Source organism: Schistocerca serialis, chromosome 6 (genome assembly GCF_023864345.2).
Source record: "Schistocerca serialis cubense isolate TAMUIC-IGC-003099 chromosome 6, iqSchSeri2.2, whole genome shotgun sequence".
NCBI classification, from domain to species: domain Eukaryota; kingdom Metazoa; phylum Arthropoda; class Insecta; order Orthoptera; family Acrididae; genus Schistocerca; species Schistocerca serialis.
This window is the reverse complement of record NC_064643.1, coordinates 479,921,192-479,940,697: the sequence shown is the minus strand read 5'-3', so window position 1 is coordinate 479,940,697 and position 19,506 is coordinate 479,921,192. Positions and strand designations below refer to the sequence as shown.

General features: G+C 41.1%; 1 protein-coding gene across 1 annotated transcript in view; it reads right to left on the bottom strand.

The window, feature by feature from the left end:
- LOC126484942 (uncharacterized) overlaps positions 1–19,506 on the bottom strand; it is a 330,159-nt gene that overhangs the window by 217,864 nt on the left and 92,789 nt on the right. The window contains exon 3 of the mRNA XM_050108543.1: positions 6,715–6,792. Within this exon, the coding sequence (XP_049964500.1) occupies positions 6,715–6,792 (78 nt within the window). The remainder of the gene's footprint in view (positions 1–6,714; positions 6,793–19,506) is intronic.

The window sequence follows — 19,506 nt, the reverse complement described above, 5'->3', positions numbered from 1 at the left end:
ACAGAGGAGAAAATCCGTGTGTGCTGAGAAGCAAACAGATGAGACTTTATCCTGATTACGTTTTCCGCCAGCGGGGACTCGGTCGGCCTATGATTCGCGCCGCGCCCCTCTGGATTGGATATTAAATCAATTGTGATTAGAACGGTTGTAGAGGTAAGGAGAGTAATGAGGGTTAGTTCTCGTAGACTTTCCCACTTAGCGTGATCAAGGGATAGGGTGATGTCTGAAGGATAGCGATCAAGAAGATGGTTTGCCTCTTCCCATCCTTCCCAAAAAGACAGATCTAGTAATAATTGCAAGGGTCTCTTGGCGGTGAGAACTAGGTATTGTGAACACCTGTAGTTCAGTAGTTATCTTTGCTTTTTATTACTTGAGTAAATAAGCTGCACTTAATAAATGAGGAGTGGTTTGTGCTAGGTAGCAGAGTCCCGCCCACTTCCACATCGTTAACGGCAGGTACCGGGCCCCTTTGGGGGCTTGCCAAGAGGCGAGTCATGTAAAGTAGAGGTACACTGTAGAAGCAAAACTGCTGTAATAACTGATTAAAAGTTGTTAACAAAAGAAGTATTGAGTAGTGGGATAGTACATTTGAGGGTCTGTTATTTGTTTCCAGACAACAGCGCAGTAGTGTATTGTTAGCTGTAAAAAAAAATCCAGACTCAGCATAAAGATCAAGATCGACGTACTATACAGTGTGTAGCGAGTGTTAAGTGTAAGGTATATCAAGGTATATCTATTCGTGACTGAGGACGATGTACTGAACAACGTTATATCAGTTTTTAGTCACTACCAGACTAATAATTACAGCAATGCCAAGTCGTATGTTTTATGTAGGTTATTACCTACAAATACATATGACAAGATATATATTGACGATTAATTTTTCCTGGGCAGCATTTCAGGTGCTGAAATGTGGACGCGTAGGTCCGAAACGGTTAGTCTATACTGACAGGCGTAGCCCACCTAGTAGTGCAGTAGGACCATGCAGAAAACATCGGGTAGCAAATTTGTGTGGAAAGACTGTTCGGCGCATGTGCATACATATTAGAGTACCTCATATAAAAGTATCTGCACTTAGACTCGTTACGCCCTTTATCTGCCAGAGACAAATATCTTCAAGTAGGCTACCTTGGCTCAAAAATCGCTGCTGTCGACACAATCGTTCCCGAAAATATAAACCGCGATAACAACACAAGTCTTAAATGGTGCGCTAGCAGTCGCGTGCACTGTGATACAGTGATCACAGATCGAAAATATGCCGCTCTGCAATCCACTAAGTTGCCTTGTACACTGAAGAATTTTGGACCGCAACTAAATAAGCAGAACAACCACTTGCTGTAATGGAAACCAAAATGCTTCGCTGGACGTCTGACGTGATCCTTCACGATAATGTGACCAGTGGTGAAATTCGCAGATGGTACGGAATTAATAAGACGAGGGGAAAACTATTTGCGTTGGTAGAATAATACGTTTCCTAAACGGACAGACTTACATTGGATGGACATACGTCCGAGTCAAAGAAATGCACTCATGTGGAAATTGGCTCCCCGAACACGCAAAATTGCACTCCACCACGCGTACACAAACCAGACGACAGAGGATGACGGAAGACAAGCGTAAGGATGCAGACCAATGGACAGATCTAAATACAATAGCAGAAATCGTTTCAAGAATATTACGGGATGACCAAACACAACCATCACTTTAAATGAGAGAGAGCACAGACGATACAAAAAATGAAACATGGTATAGTTATACAGGAACAGAAGGTGAAGGAGACACACACTAAGACAACACGTAACACAAACGTAGCTACAAAATTACATGAATACATTCCATGGAACTGAATCGGCTCCTAATTTGTACCACTGCTATTAAATTACTTGTCCTTCAGTGAGGTCAGCGTGAACGACATAGTCCTTCAAGTCATATTATCAACCATGAGTTGTGTGTGTTGAGTAACATATCGTATGCAGAAAACGTTTATCTTACTATTGTTTTCATCTGACTTTTTGCATAGGTGAGTAAACTTACTGTTTCAAGGTTAGTGGTGACAATGTTTTACTTGTGAGTGAATATACACTAGAAAAACTTAGTTTCCAGACAGTCAAGCTCTGTATTTGTTCTGTTTCGATTGTACGAAACTGACAAAGAAGAAATGTCGAAGTTGACTGTACTGTACTGGTACAGTTTAAAAAACTTGCTCATATACTAAGCTTTAAAAATGCGTTTAATATTATTAGTGCAATATAACGTTAAGAAATGATATGATGAGTTCTCGAAGCGTTAAATATCCTGCGTTACTAATTAAATAATTATTTTGTATTACAATATGGCAACAAAAAGAAGTTACAGAAAGAAGAGCTCAGATGAATCGCATTTACTGTAACAATATGTGTAAATGGAGATCGTGGATTAAATGAATGCACATGCTTGTACAATACAACGTGCCTAAGCGAACAGTTAAGATGTATACTGAAAATGAAAACAGAAATGGAAACGTGGATGTGAAAAAGGTTTGGCCCCTTTTATGTTTTTCCACCGAATTTGAAAACGGTTTGGAAGACCATATTTTTACATTTGAGGAGGTGATGATCGATTTTAGCACGTCGGAAGTAAGAAAACTTGCGCTGGACGTTGTAGAACGAAAAGTATTGTGCTGCAATTTCAGTGGAGATGAAAAGTGGGTCGAAGGAAACCACCCAAGAAATATGACCGAATCCGAGAGAAGAGAGGAAAGCTCCAAGCCAAACGTGACGACCTTGCCAAGCAGCCTATGGGCTGACGCTCATCGCATGCAAAAACAACTAACCGAAGCTCCACCTCTGAAAAGGAAGTGTTCTGAAGACCCTGAGGGAAGCCACCGGAGAAACCCACTCATGAAGCAGAGGAATTTTACTGCGAGTTGTGCGAGGAAAGTAGAATGTAATCAATGATTCGATGCAAGAGCTGCAAAACGTTTATTGATGCAAAGGGTTGTAAGGCTAAAGAAAGCAAATAGTGATGTAGCTAATACATGGAATATATCCTTGGACTAGAACATGCTTTTAAACTCAGGGGCTTAGTTTATAAAAATGGTACAATTTATGCACCGACTGGTATAAGTTGAAAACCAAATTCCTAATTTATACCACTTGCAGATGTTCAGTAAATTAGTCAATGAATGGAAATTCTGACAATTACAGGCACGCTGAGATACCAAGAACAAATTCTGCTGTTGAGTATGGCATTCTTTAAATAATTTTATAACTTATTGTTAAGACTACTATAAATAAAATCTCGAAAATGGTACAGTTTAGCCACTCTCCCTTAGAAGCACAATTACGTAGGAACTTAAAAAAAGACAAACCGAAATGCTGGTCATGAAGGTATAACTTGATGAGACCATTCCGATATATGCCTTCCTGACAAGCCCCATAAAGTATAGACAGCAATGACTACTAAATAATGGTCTTTGTACTGTATTTCATACTAGTGTGTAAATAGTGGCCGGCTACTGGACCTAAGGTCGCTTAAAGAATATAATTACTTTCGGAAACAAACACTTGTATTATATTTAGTGTTAACCTGGGGCCTAGAAACGACGGAGGCTGTCCCCCCGCCGCAGCCGCAGTGGTCCACAACCAAACGACGACTACCGCTGTCCACTTCACCCATCCGCCGCCCCACACCGAACCCAGGGTTATTGTGCGGTTCGGTCCCCGGTGTTTTTGGTGATCTAAATAGAGGTATAGTAAGTAAGACTCGAACATGTCTGAAACGCAAATTAGCAGTCAGTCTGTTTTGACAGTTTTGATCTAAGATATTGAGAACCTGTCTTTTAATGCGAAAGCTCGTTACAAAACTCAGGAGTTTTCAGTGGACAATGGAGTGATACCTGATGGAAACTGATAGGAGAAACAGAAAACCAAACAAGTTTATCACGGAACAGACTGGAGTGCAAGATGTAATTGTTACTGATTTCAGCAGTTCTGCGAGGGACTACAAAAGACTTTAGACATCAGAAGAATGAAGTGCATAATGTTTTGAGAAGAGGTTACGATATGAACACCATCGAAAGCAAAACAAAGTTCATGCAATGGGTTCGAATTAAGGCAGGTAATGCTGCGGTAATTTGATTAAGATATGAGACATTGAAAGTTATAGATGAGTTTTGCTATTTACGCAGAAAATTAACTGACGATGGCTGAAGTCGAGAGGATATAAAATGTAATATGGCAACAACAGGAAAAGTGTTTCTATAAAAGGGAAAATTTTCTAACATCCAGTATAAACTTAAATGCTAGGAAGTCTTTTCTGAAGGTATTTGTCGGCAGTGTAGCCTTGTACGGAAGTGGAAAATGGCCGATAAGTAGTTTAGAAAAGAAGAGAGTAAAAGGTTTTTAAATGTGGTGCTACAGAAGAATTCCGAAAATCAAATGGGTAGATCGATAGCTAATGAAGAGAATCGTCGACTTGGTAACGGAAGGTGGTGTGTGCTTGCGCTTGTGCGTAAGCTTGTGTGTGTGTGTGTGTGGGGGGGGGGGGGGGGAGGGAGAAGAACATAGAGGATGACTTAGGTTTGAGTACAGTAAGGACGTGGAAATGAACGTAGGCTGCGGTTACTATGCAGAGATGAAGAGGGTTGGACAGGACAGTCCAGCATAGAGGACTGCAACAAACCAGTCCACGGAGTGAAGACCACATCAACTGCATTAGAGCAGCTGAGGACAAGTTCTAAGCCGCAGGATCTAAAAGCAATCGAGGAAAGTTTTCTTCAACAAATTAGCATGGAGCGAAAAGTAGGATTCAAAATGAATGTCACAAACCGTCTTCGGTCGGAAGACCACAACAACAACAATAATAAGAAGGAAACAACAACAACATGAAACTAAAATTTATGTGGGTGTGTATAGCTCACGTATCCAGGTGAATGGATGACAACTGGACCAAGAAAATTCTTTGCTGATTTACAAGTGATGGTGAAGGACTGAGACGGTGGCTTAATGTGAAGTGAGTAAACTGCTTTAGAAATAAGCGTAGTTACGACATGAGTGCATAGCTCATGACTGTGACACATAAAAAGCCTAGAGGAGAATTTCATTCAGCAGTGGGTTTTAAATGTCTAATGACAATAGTGATAGAGATGATATTATTTATGATGTCCTGTCATGTAATGATTAATTTATTATGTCAACTTATCCTTCCGCCTCTTCTTGGTAAAGCATTCATAACACTATGCTTGTGATTTATGACTGATTTCTTACAGAACGGCATGAAAATAATAATCAGTTGTGCCAATGCAATATTTCTATTAAATTTTCCCTAGAACAAAATAAACGCGTCTGTAGATTATTTGGGTATTTCAAATGCTTGAGGATTCCCAGGAATTATCCTGCAGTGTGACATTCGCCAATCACCGTATTCGTGCCTGTTTTTCCTGCTGCTAAGCGTCTGATGTAGGAAAAGGTGTTTCTTTGAAAACTGATCGAATGTGTGCCGGCCGCGGTGGTCTCGCGGTTCTAGGCGCGCAGTCCGGAACCGTGCGACTGTTACGGTCGCAGGTTCGAATCCTGCCTCGAGCGTGGATGTGTGTGATGTCCTTAGGTTAGTTAGGTTTAAGTAGTTCTAAGTTCTAGGGGACTGATGACCACAGCTGTTAAGTCCCATAGTGCTCAGAGCCATTTGAACCATTTTTTGATCGAATGTGTACTGCAAATAAGCAGTAACTGATGTCCAGCACCTGACAAAAGGCGAATTGGAGCACCGCAAAAGCGAGTACAAATAGTATCACAGAATTCAAGGTATTCTTCCCTCTTGTCCGTGGGTCCATAATCCTCCAACGAAGTAGCCGAGCGGTTTGAGGCGCCATGTCACGGATTGCGCGGCCCCTCCCGCCGGAGGTTCGAGTCCTCCCTGGGGCGTGCGTGTGTGTGTGTGTGTGTGTGTGTGTGTGTGTTTGTGTGTGTGTGTGTGTGTGTGTGTTGTTGTTGTTGTTGTTGTTCTTAGCATGAGTTAGTGTAAGTAGCGTGTAGCCTAAGTCTTGGGACCGATGACCTCGGCAGAGTGGCCCCTTAGGAATTCACACACGTTTGAACATAATTCTCCAACGACTAAAGTGGAAACATTCAGACTAATGAACTGTCGTCTCTCCTGCTGCCGAAACTACACTCAAGCAATATCTTAGCACACTGTCACTGTTGACGATCTGTTTTCTTATTTTATTTCATACCTTTTTTAGAGAATCATCATCTCATGTAATCGGCATTTGGTTAAAGTTACGAAGTGGATTCCGCTTGCATTATTCATAGTTTAAGTGCGATATATGTACATGATGAGCATCAAAATACTCGTCGCAAATTTTCCCATTACCCAATATAGGTTTTCTAAATATTGGTTTTTATGACGCAAAGTGCGTTATATATGGCAAAGTGCGTTAAATATGCTGCGAACGTAAAAGTTAGGATACGCAACAGCTCAGTCTGTTACCACAACCGTTATCTGGCATTCACATTCATAGGCTTCACCAACTCACAATAAAATTACCACCTATCCTAACGTAGACGTCGGGTTACAGAGAACTCTTGTCACTACACTCACTCATGAATCCAAGAGGGATCCAGTATCACGCAATAGCCAGATAATGTGTAAGGGAATTCTACCTTCAGGTGTACAAGCATTGGAGGGTTGGTCAGCTACAGGGGTGCTGCGCGCAGATTCCCTGTTTGAGCTTACCGCCGGTGCTCCGCACAGCTCCCCGGGACACCGCCAGTTCCGGATGGACCTTCCGCTCCCCGCTCCCTGCAAATCCATCTGAAAGCGACAAACAAAAACGCACCGATAACGCCTTCATACACACTCGCGCTAGCGCGAAATTTGCACATCATGTTGCTGTCCTTTAAGTCAAAACTCACAAGTGCCACTAAAAACCATCGCTATGTACTGCCACGTCCTCACACAAAAAACTTAAAATACTCAAATAATAGTAAGTGTAAGGAATGCTGCTCCGAAATGGCCAAAATTAATTTATTATTTTAAAGCATTTTATTTAATGGTATGCAGTACACCCGGAACATTTTTAATGAATACAGGTGGTCGCAGAAGTCTCTGTGTTTAAACCATTAATCTCCCCTCTTTCTTTACAACATCTATTACACTTTCTATAATAAGAAATAATTAGTAATACACAAAAAAGTACACACGGGGAGGAAGGCACATTAAATTTTTGTGCCTCGTCGGTAGGAAGAACAAAATGCAGCAAAACCATACCCTTTTACACTTAAATCTGCTTTCGAATTCATTTCAGGAAGATAAAGGTTACGTAGTTCGAAGCCTGGTTTGCCGCAAGGTCAAAATGACACGAGACTAGATTCAGCTGATACGACAAGTACATGGAATTGCCCACTTCTTCATTGCCAGAAAGATGTGGGCCATCTATTTCAAGTGGTAGTCCTTCTCCTCCTGCTCCTTACATAAAGTAACTCGTGGTTAGGAACGAAATACGTCCGGAAAAAAACTCCTGAATATAGTTCGTGCCCTGACGAAATGTGAAATGACGAGGTTCTCCAGAGAATTGGCGAGGAAAGGTGTGTGTGTGTGTGTGTGTGTGTGTGTGTGTGTGTGTGTGTGTGTGTGTGTGTGTGGAAGATGGCATACGATAGTGACCTATTTTAAGAAAACAGGGAATATCTTTCACAGTAGTAGAAGGTGCCTTAATTGTGGGGAACACTGAAACTGCAATAAATTGAACGAATAATTGAGAATGACGGGTTTAAGTACTACTTTGAGACGAAGAAATTGGCACTGGAAACGAAATCTTTGCCGGTCTCGCAAATTAGTATCTGTCACGACTTCGTCTTCGATGACGGTCTCAGAGTAGCACTGAAAACCATCGTCACCAACTTTTTTCAGCGAGACGTTCCAATCTCTGTCTTCCCCCTACAATTTTTGGTCGTTCTAGTGCTGTGGAAGTTATCCCCTGATGCCCTAATAAGTGTCCTGCCATCTAGGCCTCAAGGTACCACACATTCCTACAGGAGGTGGTACTGGTCACAACTAGAAGAGAAGTTCCTATAACGATATTTCCGGAAACCAATAGCAGTGTTTCATGTTGTTACCAGAATCCTATCAACTCTCGGTCCTTTCTTGCTGCCAATCACACATTTTTTAAATGTATCAGGCTCCAATCTGATTGCGTAACATGCACTGCTCACTCGCTCCTGTAACGTTTGCACATTGTCGACGGGTTGTGCTTACACCAATGCCTTTAAATGTCCACAAAGGCAGAAATCCAACGGAGTTAGGTCCGGTAAACGGGAAGGCCATACTACCGAGTCACCGCCAACTAATCCATCGCCTATGAAACGTTACAGTAATACTTTCTTCAGTAGCGCTGTCAGTTCATCGTGCACAAATCTCATCATCTTTTTGGTAACGTGTACGGGCCTATGAGTTTGTAACCAACAGTTCCTGCTGATAAACTGATACGGAAGAAATGCTGATACCTGACCTCTGTGATTGCTCGATAATGTTTATCTGCTTGGGAATTGTGGTAATGAACTATGTAATCTTTTGTGGAACCTACTTCATTTATAAATAAAGTACACGCTGTCAACTGCCAATCTTCAGGATTCTGTTGCAGGAGCAAAAGGCACATATTTCAGCAAAAGGCCCATATTTCAACACGTATTGGTTTGCGCACATATAAACAGGAACCTTTCTTCCAGTTTAGACCAGTACTACTTCTGTAGGAACGTATCACAGTGTCTGTGAACATCATTTAGCCTATATAGAAATACTGTGGAACCTCATTTGTCTCGCAGTCATTAATCTAGATCTTTTTTTAATACTCTTACAGTGACAGTGGTAGCAATGCCGATGACAATCATTAAATTTTTAAATCAGCCAAACGCTACACGACGGTCCTGGCACGGTATCACTTAACTACGAAGAAAGCTGTTCATATATTAAGGTCCGATCTGTCGCGAAATGGAAACCACAGTGAAAGTAAAAAATGCTCCATTTGCAAAATTTAGCTATACATTCCAGCTACTTCTCTGTATAACCGCCACACCGAGTTAGACGTCTGTCATAGTGTGGTACCAACTTTCCAATATCCTCATCACACAAGGCAACCGCCTGTGCTTTCCGCAAATTCTCTACGCTTGTCTGCAGATCGTTGTCTGTGCCAAAAAGTTGTCTACATCGCCAGCGGTTCATGTTAGCAGAAATGAAACTCAGAAAGAGCCAGACCAGGGCTTTATGATGGCTGATGAACCCTTCCTATCGAAAACGCTGCACGAGTGTTTTCATTGCCATGAAGACGGAAATGTGTGACAGTTACGTTATGTGCGCTGCATGAAATAATCTGTCAGCTAGCACTCATACTTGGTGGGAGAGACTGTTTTCTAGGCTTCTTCACCTGTTCACTGCGTGCTCAGAACTGACAAGAGAAACAAGACGCGATCGATGGGCGTACGAAACGTATCGTTCAATACGCCTATGCAGAGCTTCGTTGGGTTTTAACTGTGGTTTCCATTTCGCGACCGATCGGACCTTAATAAACGAATAGCCTTCGTATTAACATTGGGTTTTACTATACTGCATTGTCCCCTGTTGGCTGTAAGTCAATATTTTGCAACCGTAATGAACGTCTTATTAAGACCAAACACATTTTGATTTATTCTAAAGCATCTTCAGTAGTCGCTGCAACAATGCCGATTTTAAAAAGTGGTTCATTAGTTGTTCTGTGATTTCACTGTCCTGTCATTTTGTGTTTTATACCGCTGCGCGAGTATTAGTCAAGAATGTCTGGCGAGGGTGTATGTGGGTGCTTTTCTGTAATTTATGGGTCTCAATGAAGCATTTACATCGTGAAGTTTTGGTCGGCTCTGAAGTTTTGGGGCATCATGTTTCATGTGTGTCATATGGGCTTTACGTCTGGCATTTTTTTAGATGCACTGCATAAGATGGTTAAAGGAGGACTCGTCAAAACCATGTCATGTCGGAATTTGAACTGTGTCTGATGGACGTATAACGAGAAACGAGTTGAAGATTTTTGTTGCATAATGATCACAAAGAAAAGTATGCCAAGTTAACAACTATGAGGTCCTCAAGAAACTGATTATTCCAGTGTGTAAATTCACTGTATTTTCTTAAATATTTGCTCAATGTGTGTTGATGAGTACATGAAAATAAGTGAAGCGACTGTGTTTTATGATCCGTGTTATTCTATTTTTTCTACATTTCCAGATTCTCCTGATTTTTGATAATCTGGCTGGTCTATGGCCCCATCTACTCCGTATAAAGGAGGTTCCGCTGTCTACCCAATCAAAACTGACAGCTGCAGAGGCACGCGAATCGTTCTGGTGCAGGCAGAGGGGACAACGGGTGAGGAAGCCGTAGTTTCTGCCTGTTTACAGAGGCCAGACTGCCCCCCTGTCGTGGCGTCGGAACACCAAAAGAGATCAAGTGACAGCCCAGATGTAAGGGAGACTTGCTGGCTTACATGCATTACTCCGTCACGTATGCTCAAAATCCTTAATGGCCGAAGTTAACAGTTGCTGCCTGGCGCAATGACACCATTTGGTTCTAATTCGAAGGTCGAGTGGTAGTGGTTTGCTGCACCCTAATATATTGTATTCTGTGGATACCATCAGTAGATAAGATTATTCGTCAAAAGAACGCAGGTATTGAGTTATGTAGACGTGGGCGTGTTTGATCCGTTCAAATAAACAGCAAGCCGGCAGATATGTTCTTCAATGGCCGGCAAGTGTGGCCGAGCCGTTCTAGGCGCTTCAGTCCGGAACCGCGAGACCGCTGCGGTGGCAGGTTCGAATCCCGTCTCGGGTGTGGATGTGTGTGACGTCCTTAGGTTAATTAGGTTTAAGTAGTTCTAAGTTCTAGGAGACTGATGAGCTCTGATGTTAGGTCTCATAGTGTTCAGAGCCATTTGAACCATTTGTTCTTCACGGGCACCACAGAATCCATAAATTCAAGGCAAGTTGTAACCTTTTTCACATAGGTTCTATTCAGCATGAAACGGAATAAGAAATTCGTACATCGCACGAATGACACTCGTTTTTGTCGGTGGAGGACAGCTCTGGACGATGAACTAAAAACGACTTACTTCTTACTAACGAGACATCAACATGGATATTATAGAAGAGAGAGGAGGGGAAAGACAGAGGAGGTGACGGGTTAGAAGAAATGGTTGTGAAGAATCGGCAGTGTAGTTTGACGTGTTTCATATCATGATTCGGTTTCACGTAAGGTTACATTTTGAAGAAAGTAAATTGGAAAAAAAAATTACATTTTTTAAATATTAAGTATTATATTTATGGTCATTAATACTAACAAAAGACGTAAATAAAAATGATTGTCAATAACGATCGGGAAATGTTCACTGTTTGCATTAATTACTATTAGACAAAAATACAGCATTGATTAATGTAAAACTAAAAGTGTCTTGCCTTGTTTTAATTTTTTTGATACGTATTTATTAACCAAATGAAATTCCTGGAAGTTATCGAAAATACAGAGCTGATTAAGTACCGATTTTGAGCTTCATGACCAGCAGCTTAAGGTAATTAAAAAACCTATTATTAATTTTCATCACTCTCCCGTAGGAAGTAGTAATTGAACAAGACATAAATATACAAGAACTTCGGTAGTGAACGTATGTTAGGAATGGACTGGATTTTCACGTATTGTAATAAGTATTTTTTGGGGACTTTTGAATATTATTTTGATCGAATTTTGTGGTTTTTTTGCTGTATTTTACAGTGTTACATTGATTACTTGTTACTTTTGGGGTGGCAGAAGTTGATTTCCGGGTTGGGGTATTGTATATATCATTTGAATTCAGTTATCGCGACCAATCGAAGCCAAGTAATTTTCTAAAAGGACTACTGGTCAATTTCGACCTTAGGTCTGAAGTGCACCTACTCAACATAATAACTACAATTAAAATAGGAGGGGTCGTGCGGTAGCGTTCTCGCTTCCCACGCCCGGGTTCCTCTAGGGGACTGATGACCATAGATGTTAAGTCCCATAGTGCTCAGAGCCATTTGAACCATTTTTAAAATAGGAGGGAAGGCAACAGAAAAAAAATTGCTACAGCTGAAATGAATGTAGCATTACAACAAAAATACTGAGCATATCTAATTCGAGCCCTCTCATGTTAGCACAAATAACTAGCAGTAAATTTCTTAAGACTCCCTGAGTTATGATAGGGTTCTTGCTTTCCAGACGTTTTTACTACAAAATTCTGCTGCGTACTGTGGACCTAGATGGATGTGATTCCTTTGAGATCTCTGTGACAGCGTCTGAATTTGTGGGCGCTCATAACCACGCACTGTTGAGAATCTTATCCTTACGGTTCATTCACATTGCGGAAGGTACATCTTTAACTTCCGGAATGAAACTTACATTCCGCAGCGGAATGTGAGCTTTTTTGAAATTTTCTTGCAGATTTAAACCGTGTGCTGGACAGGGATTCAAATCTAGAACCTTTTTGTCACCTCAGATATGCAGGCAAAGCGCACAACCCGCACCCACAGGCCTACTTTTAACCAGCACCTCTGTCCTACCTGACAAGTCTCCTCCACACTTCGTTGAACCAACACTCCTCGGGGTAAGGATGTTACAGATAAATGGCTTAGCCACAACCTAGGAGACTGTTTGCAGAACGAGTCTTTGACTGTGCAGATAAATGGCTTAGCCACAACCTAGGAGACTGTTTGCAGAATGAGTCTTTGACTGTGCAGAAAAGCTTCTGTGAAGGTACGAGAAAGGCACTGGCCGAAGTAAAGTTGAAATGGTGGCCCGTGATTCTTTTGGACTTGCTTCAGTTTACTGTGAGTGAACTCACTTTCTTAGCTGATCCGCACACCATCTTCGTTATCTCGCCTACTTTTCTGTCTTGGGAGTTTCACAGCTATTTGCGAAAAAGAATAAATTTCCTCAAATAAGTTAATTTTGCTTCGTGGTTGAACCAAATTTCTCTCTGCAGTGTACGTATCCACCTACGACTACATCCGTACTCTACCAACCACCGTCACGTGCATGGCAGACAGCATTTATCATTGAACCACATATTAGTGTCTGCTCACGGATACGTTTACGTTTAAAGTACAGCAAGAATGATTCCCTAAATGTCTCTGTGCACTCTCTAATTGGTATAATCTGGTCTACATGCATAGGGTACTGGTTCTCGAGACTTCGTAAGTATGCTTTTTGTGGATGGTTGAGTCGATTGTTCAAGTGTCTGCCACTTCAGGTTTTTCAACATTTTCATGAAGCTTTCAAACAAGCAAACAAACATTTTAAAATTCATGATCAATATTCCCTGTTCGTTTATTTTATGTGGGTTCCTTACAGTTGACCAAGCTCCTAAGATGGGTCGCAAGTGTTTCGTAAGCAGCTCCGTTTGTCGAGTGACTGCATTTCCCAGAATCTTACCAATGAACCGAAGCCTGTCACCCGTTTTAGCTAGACCCGAGCCTATGTGACCATTCCATTTCATGTTCCCACAAATCCTACCCACAGATAAATGTAGAAGTCGACTCATTCCAGTTATATCTCATTGTCATAGGATAGTGAGCTATTGCGTGCTGCAGTGCAAAATTTTACAATTTTTAACATTTAAAGCGTATTCCAAATCTTTGTACCACTCTGAAATATAATCAATGTATGACTGGATATTTGTACAGTTTTTTGTTTTCTTAAAGTAAAAATTCATTACAGACAACTGCATCACTTACCAAAACATTGAGTTTCCTATTAATATTGTCTGCTAGATCATTAACATACAATGTTAACAGCATGAAGGTCAACACACTTCAAGGCGGTGAGCATGACGTTACTTCCACATCCACTGTAAAGCGACGCATTCTCCCTACCAATAAATCTTCAGTTCAATCACGAATTGAATATGAACGTACCTTCTTTACTAAGCGTTGGTGTGGTACTGGATAATGATTTTTGGGAGTCAAGAAATACTGCTTCTACCTAATTGCCCTGATGAACGACTTGCAGAAAGTCATGTGAGGAAAGCTTGAGTTGGGATTCGCATGAACGATGTTTTTCGTCATCGACGCTGGTGCCTAGGAGAAGCTCATAATATTTGTGGCTTAAAGCAAGAACATCCAGTGTCAAAAAATCTGATTTACGGGAATAGAGCTCGAAATTTAGAGGAAAGTTTCAGTGTCATTGATGTTGCTAATGCTTTACTCTGTAGCTTTATATTTGACACTAATACTGTTATTTGTGCTATCTAAAAGTTCTATAGCACTTTTATCACTGGTAGTTTTAATGAAATTTATTGATGACTAAATGTATATTTCTGTTGTTTTAGGCAATGTAATAAAATCAAGTACTTCCGTAATTACAATTTGTGAATTTTGTACATTTCACTTCTACCCTCGTACGATGATACGAAGAGAAACAATGTTACATAGTGCTGTATGTTACAACATTTGAAGGCATCCTCCTTAAGGAATCGTCACTTCGTGAATTAGTCCATTTTTGAGAAGGACGGAGCAAGGTTTTAAAACTAAAACAAAACGTTACGCTGCAACATTATTCATCATCGTTTTCATTTGTTAAGTAATCTAACAGTCTCATGGACGGTCTGGCAACGGGATCTGATAAAACTGCTAGCTCTATCGGTGTATAAAGGGGATTAACGACTGCAGATATCTGACGTTTTCTGCAGATAATCATGTAGGTGTCGAGTGAATGATTTGCAAGTCATGATTCACCGCGTATTTGCCTCTTCTTGTAAGATTTATTATCTTGAAAGCCTGTTACGGACTGAAGAAAAATTTATAATGTACATCCCTTGGTGAGTAACACCTGTATTGTTGTCATTTTATCTTCAGCCAAGGAATTGACCGTTCCAAATTGGTTTTTCTTCTATAAATACACCATTGACGAAGAAGTTCACTGAAATTAAGAATTGTTCGATAAAGTTTGACTACATTTATCGGTGGTTTGCTGGGAACTAATCTGATCAAATTAGCCCAGCCCCTAAGTGCATCAAATTTTGCTGTTGTGTTCTTTTTTAAAGCTGCATGAATGGATCCGGCCTTCGCGTTGGTGCGACAGGTTGCGAGGAACTTATGATTTATAACCTCCAAGTTACTACTACAGTATTTTTCCTCCTGAAATACTGTATATTCATCAGCATGACAGAGAAATTAATACTCCTGTTCTGGCGACTGCAGTAGACACTGAACATATCGACCTCAACGACTTCAGCTGTTCTAGCAGTGAAAAACATGGAAGATCCTTCACCAATGCATACACTGGCTATTGTTGCACGAAGTACTTCCGTGTTTATGATATGACATCGGTTTTCCAGTAGCCATGTTCAGTCGTTCCCGTCAAAGTTAGATTTTGGTTACTCTTACACATAAAATTTTCGTTGCCAATTACGTAACGTCTCTCAAATTCTTGAAAAACTGATAGTGATTTTTCTTGCGTTAAGCCACAGAGATATTCTAGGATCATATAACCGAAGGATATCAATAACACTAAACCGAAATTTTGTGGACGGGTTCTGCTACCATTATTGTACACCGATTTGACCTGAGCTATCTTCTAAGAAGTGGGAAACGTCTAGGAAAGATCCGCTGTCCTGGACGACCTCACGTCTTTAGTAATCTTTATTCTCTCATTACCGTATTACTATTCACTGCCTCGTTTAGTGGCCACTGAACTGCTGCTGAACGTTTTACAATATATCCCATTTTTGAACAATATCTCATTTCAAATGCTCCTAGCAGATATTCAGCATAAAATACCATGTTTATAAATCAAATACTTACCGTGAATTACTGTTATTTCTCATAGATTAGTATAAATCTTCATTGAGACTTGCTGTGAGTAACTATATTGCGTGTTGGAGAACTAGTTTTCGAAACAATACATGCAACAAACTTACACATAAATTATTAACAATTACTTCAAGCTCTTAAAGCTAACAATCTGCGGAAATAAAGTTTCTATGTAGTAATATTTTGGAACGAACCGTGTCGCAATTACGAAAAATCCACTAAAATTACATCACGACGAAGGCTTGTAGGTCCCGTCCAAACACATTTGTTATCGAAAATGGCGCGAAAGTCATTGCACATACGCGCTATTTCACGAGTAGGCAATATTTAGTAAAAGCAAACTGACTTTTGTTAATCAACAGAGTATGGCACTGTGAGCCTAACAATTGCCAGCGCACAGAATGATTGCGATAGCGTTACATCATTGAATAGTGACTATATGGTAAAAGTAATGACGAGGCATTTTTCAAATATTTACATGATCTACACAACACAATTACCGCAAGCCCCATGCGAGCGACAGAAACGGTTTTCACGCTGGACTGTAATTCTCGCTGAATGGCGAATAAACACTGTTCTGATGATTTGAAAAGCTTTCAAATATTTGAGCGCAAACTGCGCGCAATTGCAACTAAAATTGGAACAAAACACGAGAACAAAAAGCAATATCCGTTGGCATTTTCTTTTCCTGCGAGTCAGACCTTTTTTTATATCGGTAGCCGATAAAAATTTTCCGCGTACGTTTCGTCGTCGTATTGCGTTTGCTGTACATCATTCTATGCTAACTATTAGATCCCAAGATAAATTTCGTAACAATAAAAATACCTGTGGAAAACTATTTAACAGGACACCGAACCACGTTTCGGCCGTCTTGATGTTAGAGTTTGCCGCAGAAAGGGTGCGTAGAACTCTTGTTTCCAGATATATTTTGTGCTATCCATTATTAAATCGGGTGATGCTGAGGGTATTAGATTAGGAAATGAGACGCTTAAAGTAGTAAATGAGTTTTGCTATTTGGGGAGCAAAATAACTGATGATGGTCGAAGTAGAGAGGATACAAAATTTAGACTGGCAATGGCAAGGAAAGCATTTCTGAAGAAAAGAAATTTGTTAACATCGAGTATAGATTTAAGTGTCAGGAATTCGTTTCTGAAAGTATTTGTATGGAGTGTAGCCATGTATGGAAGTGCAACGTGGATGATAAATAGTTTAGATAAAAAGAGAATAGAAGCTTTCGAAACGTTGTGCTACAGAAGAATGCTGAAGATTAGATGGGTAGATCCCGTAACTCATGAGGAGGTATTGAATAGAATTAAGGAGAAGAGAAATCTGTGGCACACCTTGACTAGAAGAAGGCATCGGTTGGTAGGACATGTCCTGAGGCATCAAGGGATCACCAATTTAGTATTTGAGGGCAGCGTGGAGGGTAAAAATCGTAGAGGGAGACCAAGAGATGAATACACTAAACAGATTCAGAAGGATGTAGGTTGCATTAGGTACTGGGAGATGAAGCTTGCACAGGATAGAGTAGCATGGAGAGCAGCATCAAACCAGTCTCTGGACTGAAAACCACAACAACATTATTGAGTGCTAAGATGAAAAGCAAATATGTTCAAGATCTGCCTATGGAAGTGGTTACATCACTGTCGGCTGACTGCCAAGTTCAAGTTCAATTTTTTTTCGTCAAATGATGATTGGAGAAATTAACATGAACTGGAGCGCACACAAAATAATTTGATCTTACAAACTCAGTACAATAGATCGCAAGCGAATATCCCAATATAATGTCGATCTGTTTCTTCCTTCGTAATATATTTCTAAAAGAGTGTGTCTTATCTGAAAAATATACGACACGTAAAGGCGGAGAAATATGTTTTGCGTCTGTCACAAGACAATAAATATCCCTCAAACAGAAAGGGTTAACGAGGGTTTCGCACTAAAGAAAGTCATTTATTTAACACAACGAAAAATTATTCTCGCTACACGAATACCATTACAGATAAGTAAGATGATAGCTCACTTATGCCACAATGTCCCTAAACCATTACCTAAATTTTGTCAGTGGAGTTCGGCTTCACCTTCCAGAGAAGGGTATGTAGCCTATATTCTACATCGGAGAATGGCTGTAATCATTATTCGGTCTGTGGCAGGAGTTGATCATCGCACGACATAAATTTAAAATAACGTGACCTTCAGGGATCATATTGTTTGCTATAGCCTTTCGTCGAGTTGCCGAGGTGACAATGTGGCACATAAAACGGCTGACAGCTGAAAAATTTGAGCACTTCACAGCGGAGAAGAAAGTTTTGTTGTTATGAGCAGGGTACGAGCTGCTTAGAGATAGACCCGTGGAGTGAGTGTTGATAAGGCGGCGTGTGAAACATGTCGGCCGCCTGCCTAACAAGGTAACCGCGGTGTCAGCTGGTGCGGTACCGGTCCGCGTATCTTGTGCGCGCTAATTAGTGCCGCCTCCTGACGGCAGGGGGCAGCAGTGACAGCTGTCACCGCTTCACCCTCCTCAGCGCTGCGGCCGGGCGAGTTATTGTAAACACTAAGGAACATCACACTCACTGATACTTTGTATTACTCGACAAAGCTAACTGCTGACCTGACACAGTGCCAGCTAACTTTATCACGTGAGTTAGTACAGATACGTACCGGTTCAAAGTATTGCGAAATGTCATCCTGCAGTGCAAGCGCGGAATGTGATCCCGAAAAATTTACTCGCGGCCAACTGCGGCAGCTTCTCATTAATATTACAGACAATGAGCAGGTCCGAAATTACTGATAGGCCGGGTAGACTCCATACTAAGGACGGCTGCTTGCGGCCGATGTGGTGACGTCGACACCAGAGAGCATCGCCTCCTCTGCTCCCACGTCACAGAAGTGTGGGACCTTGCACGTGTGCTTATAGCGCTGATCGTTGGGACGACACCAGACAATGTGTCCATCGACTGGTTCCTTACCCCTGATATTCAAACCCACCCCCGACCAAGACGTAACGCAATGGTGTGTCTCTTTCATGGACTACCTGTGGAGCCAGCATCGCCTGGCGGAATCTGCTCGGAACTATACGACTACCTTTGCACGATTTCTGAAAGTTGCAATGATCCATGGATATCAAAAGGTGTTCTGGGTTGACTAAGGCACCTCGTCTGGGAATTGCCTGGGTTTACCCCTGGATCCTTGTCAATCGGACTTTGCAACAACCTTTGACTTGACTATACCTAAGATTCGCAATTGGAAAAATTATTGCAAAACATTATTGAAAACATAGGAAACACGCCATCTATCTTAGAAGATTATTCCTTCGTTAATTCTATGGGCGATGGGATTATCTCGCCAGTTTCTTTTTCTTTTGTGTGTGCTGCCGTCCCTGTTTTTACTTTGCCTTCATTTCTGTCTTTATTTATTTCTTCCTTTTTAGTTCTAAAATCACCATTTGCTTCACACCTGCAGAGAGAGGTGTCTTTCTGAGTAATGTGTCGTCGCCCCCTGAGGCATTGCAGAGTATGCCCCCGCTTTTATTTTCGTTTTATGGCAAAAAGTCTTGCTACTAAAAGCACCCTGCTGTACGTGCTGCGATGACACTCGAGGATGGCGGCAATTTTGGAGACGAAAAGGTAGGGCTATAGGGGAGGAAGGAGGCCCAATAAAAAAAAAAAAAAAGACAAAAAAAAGGATGTGA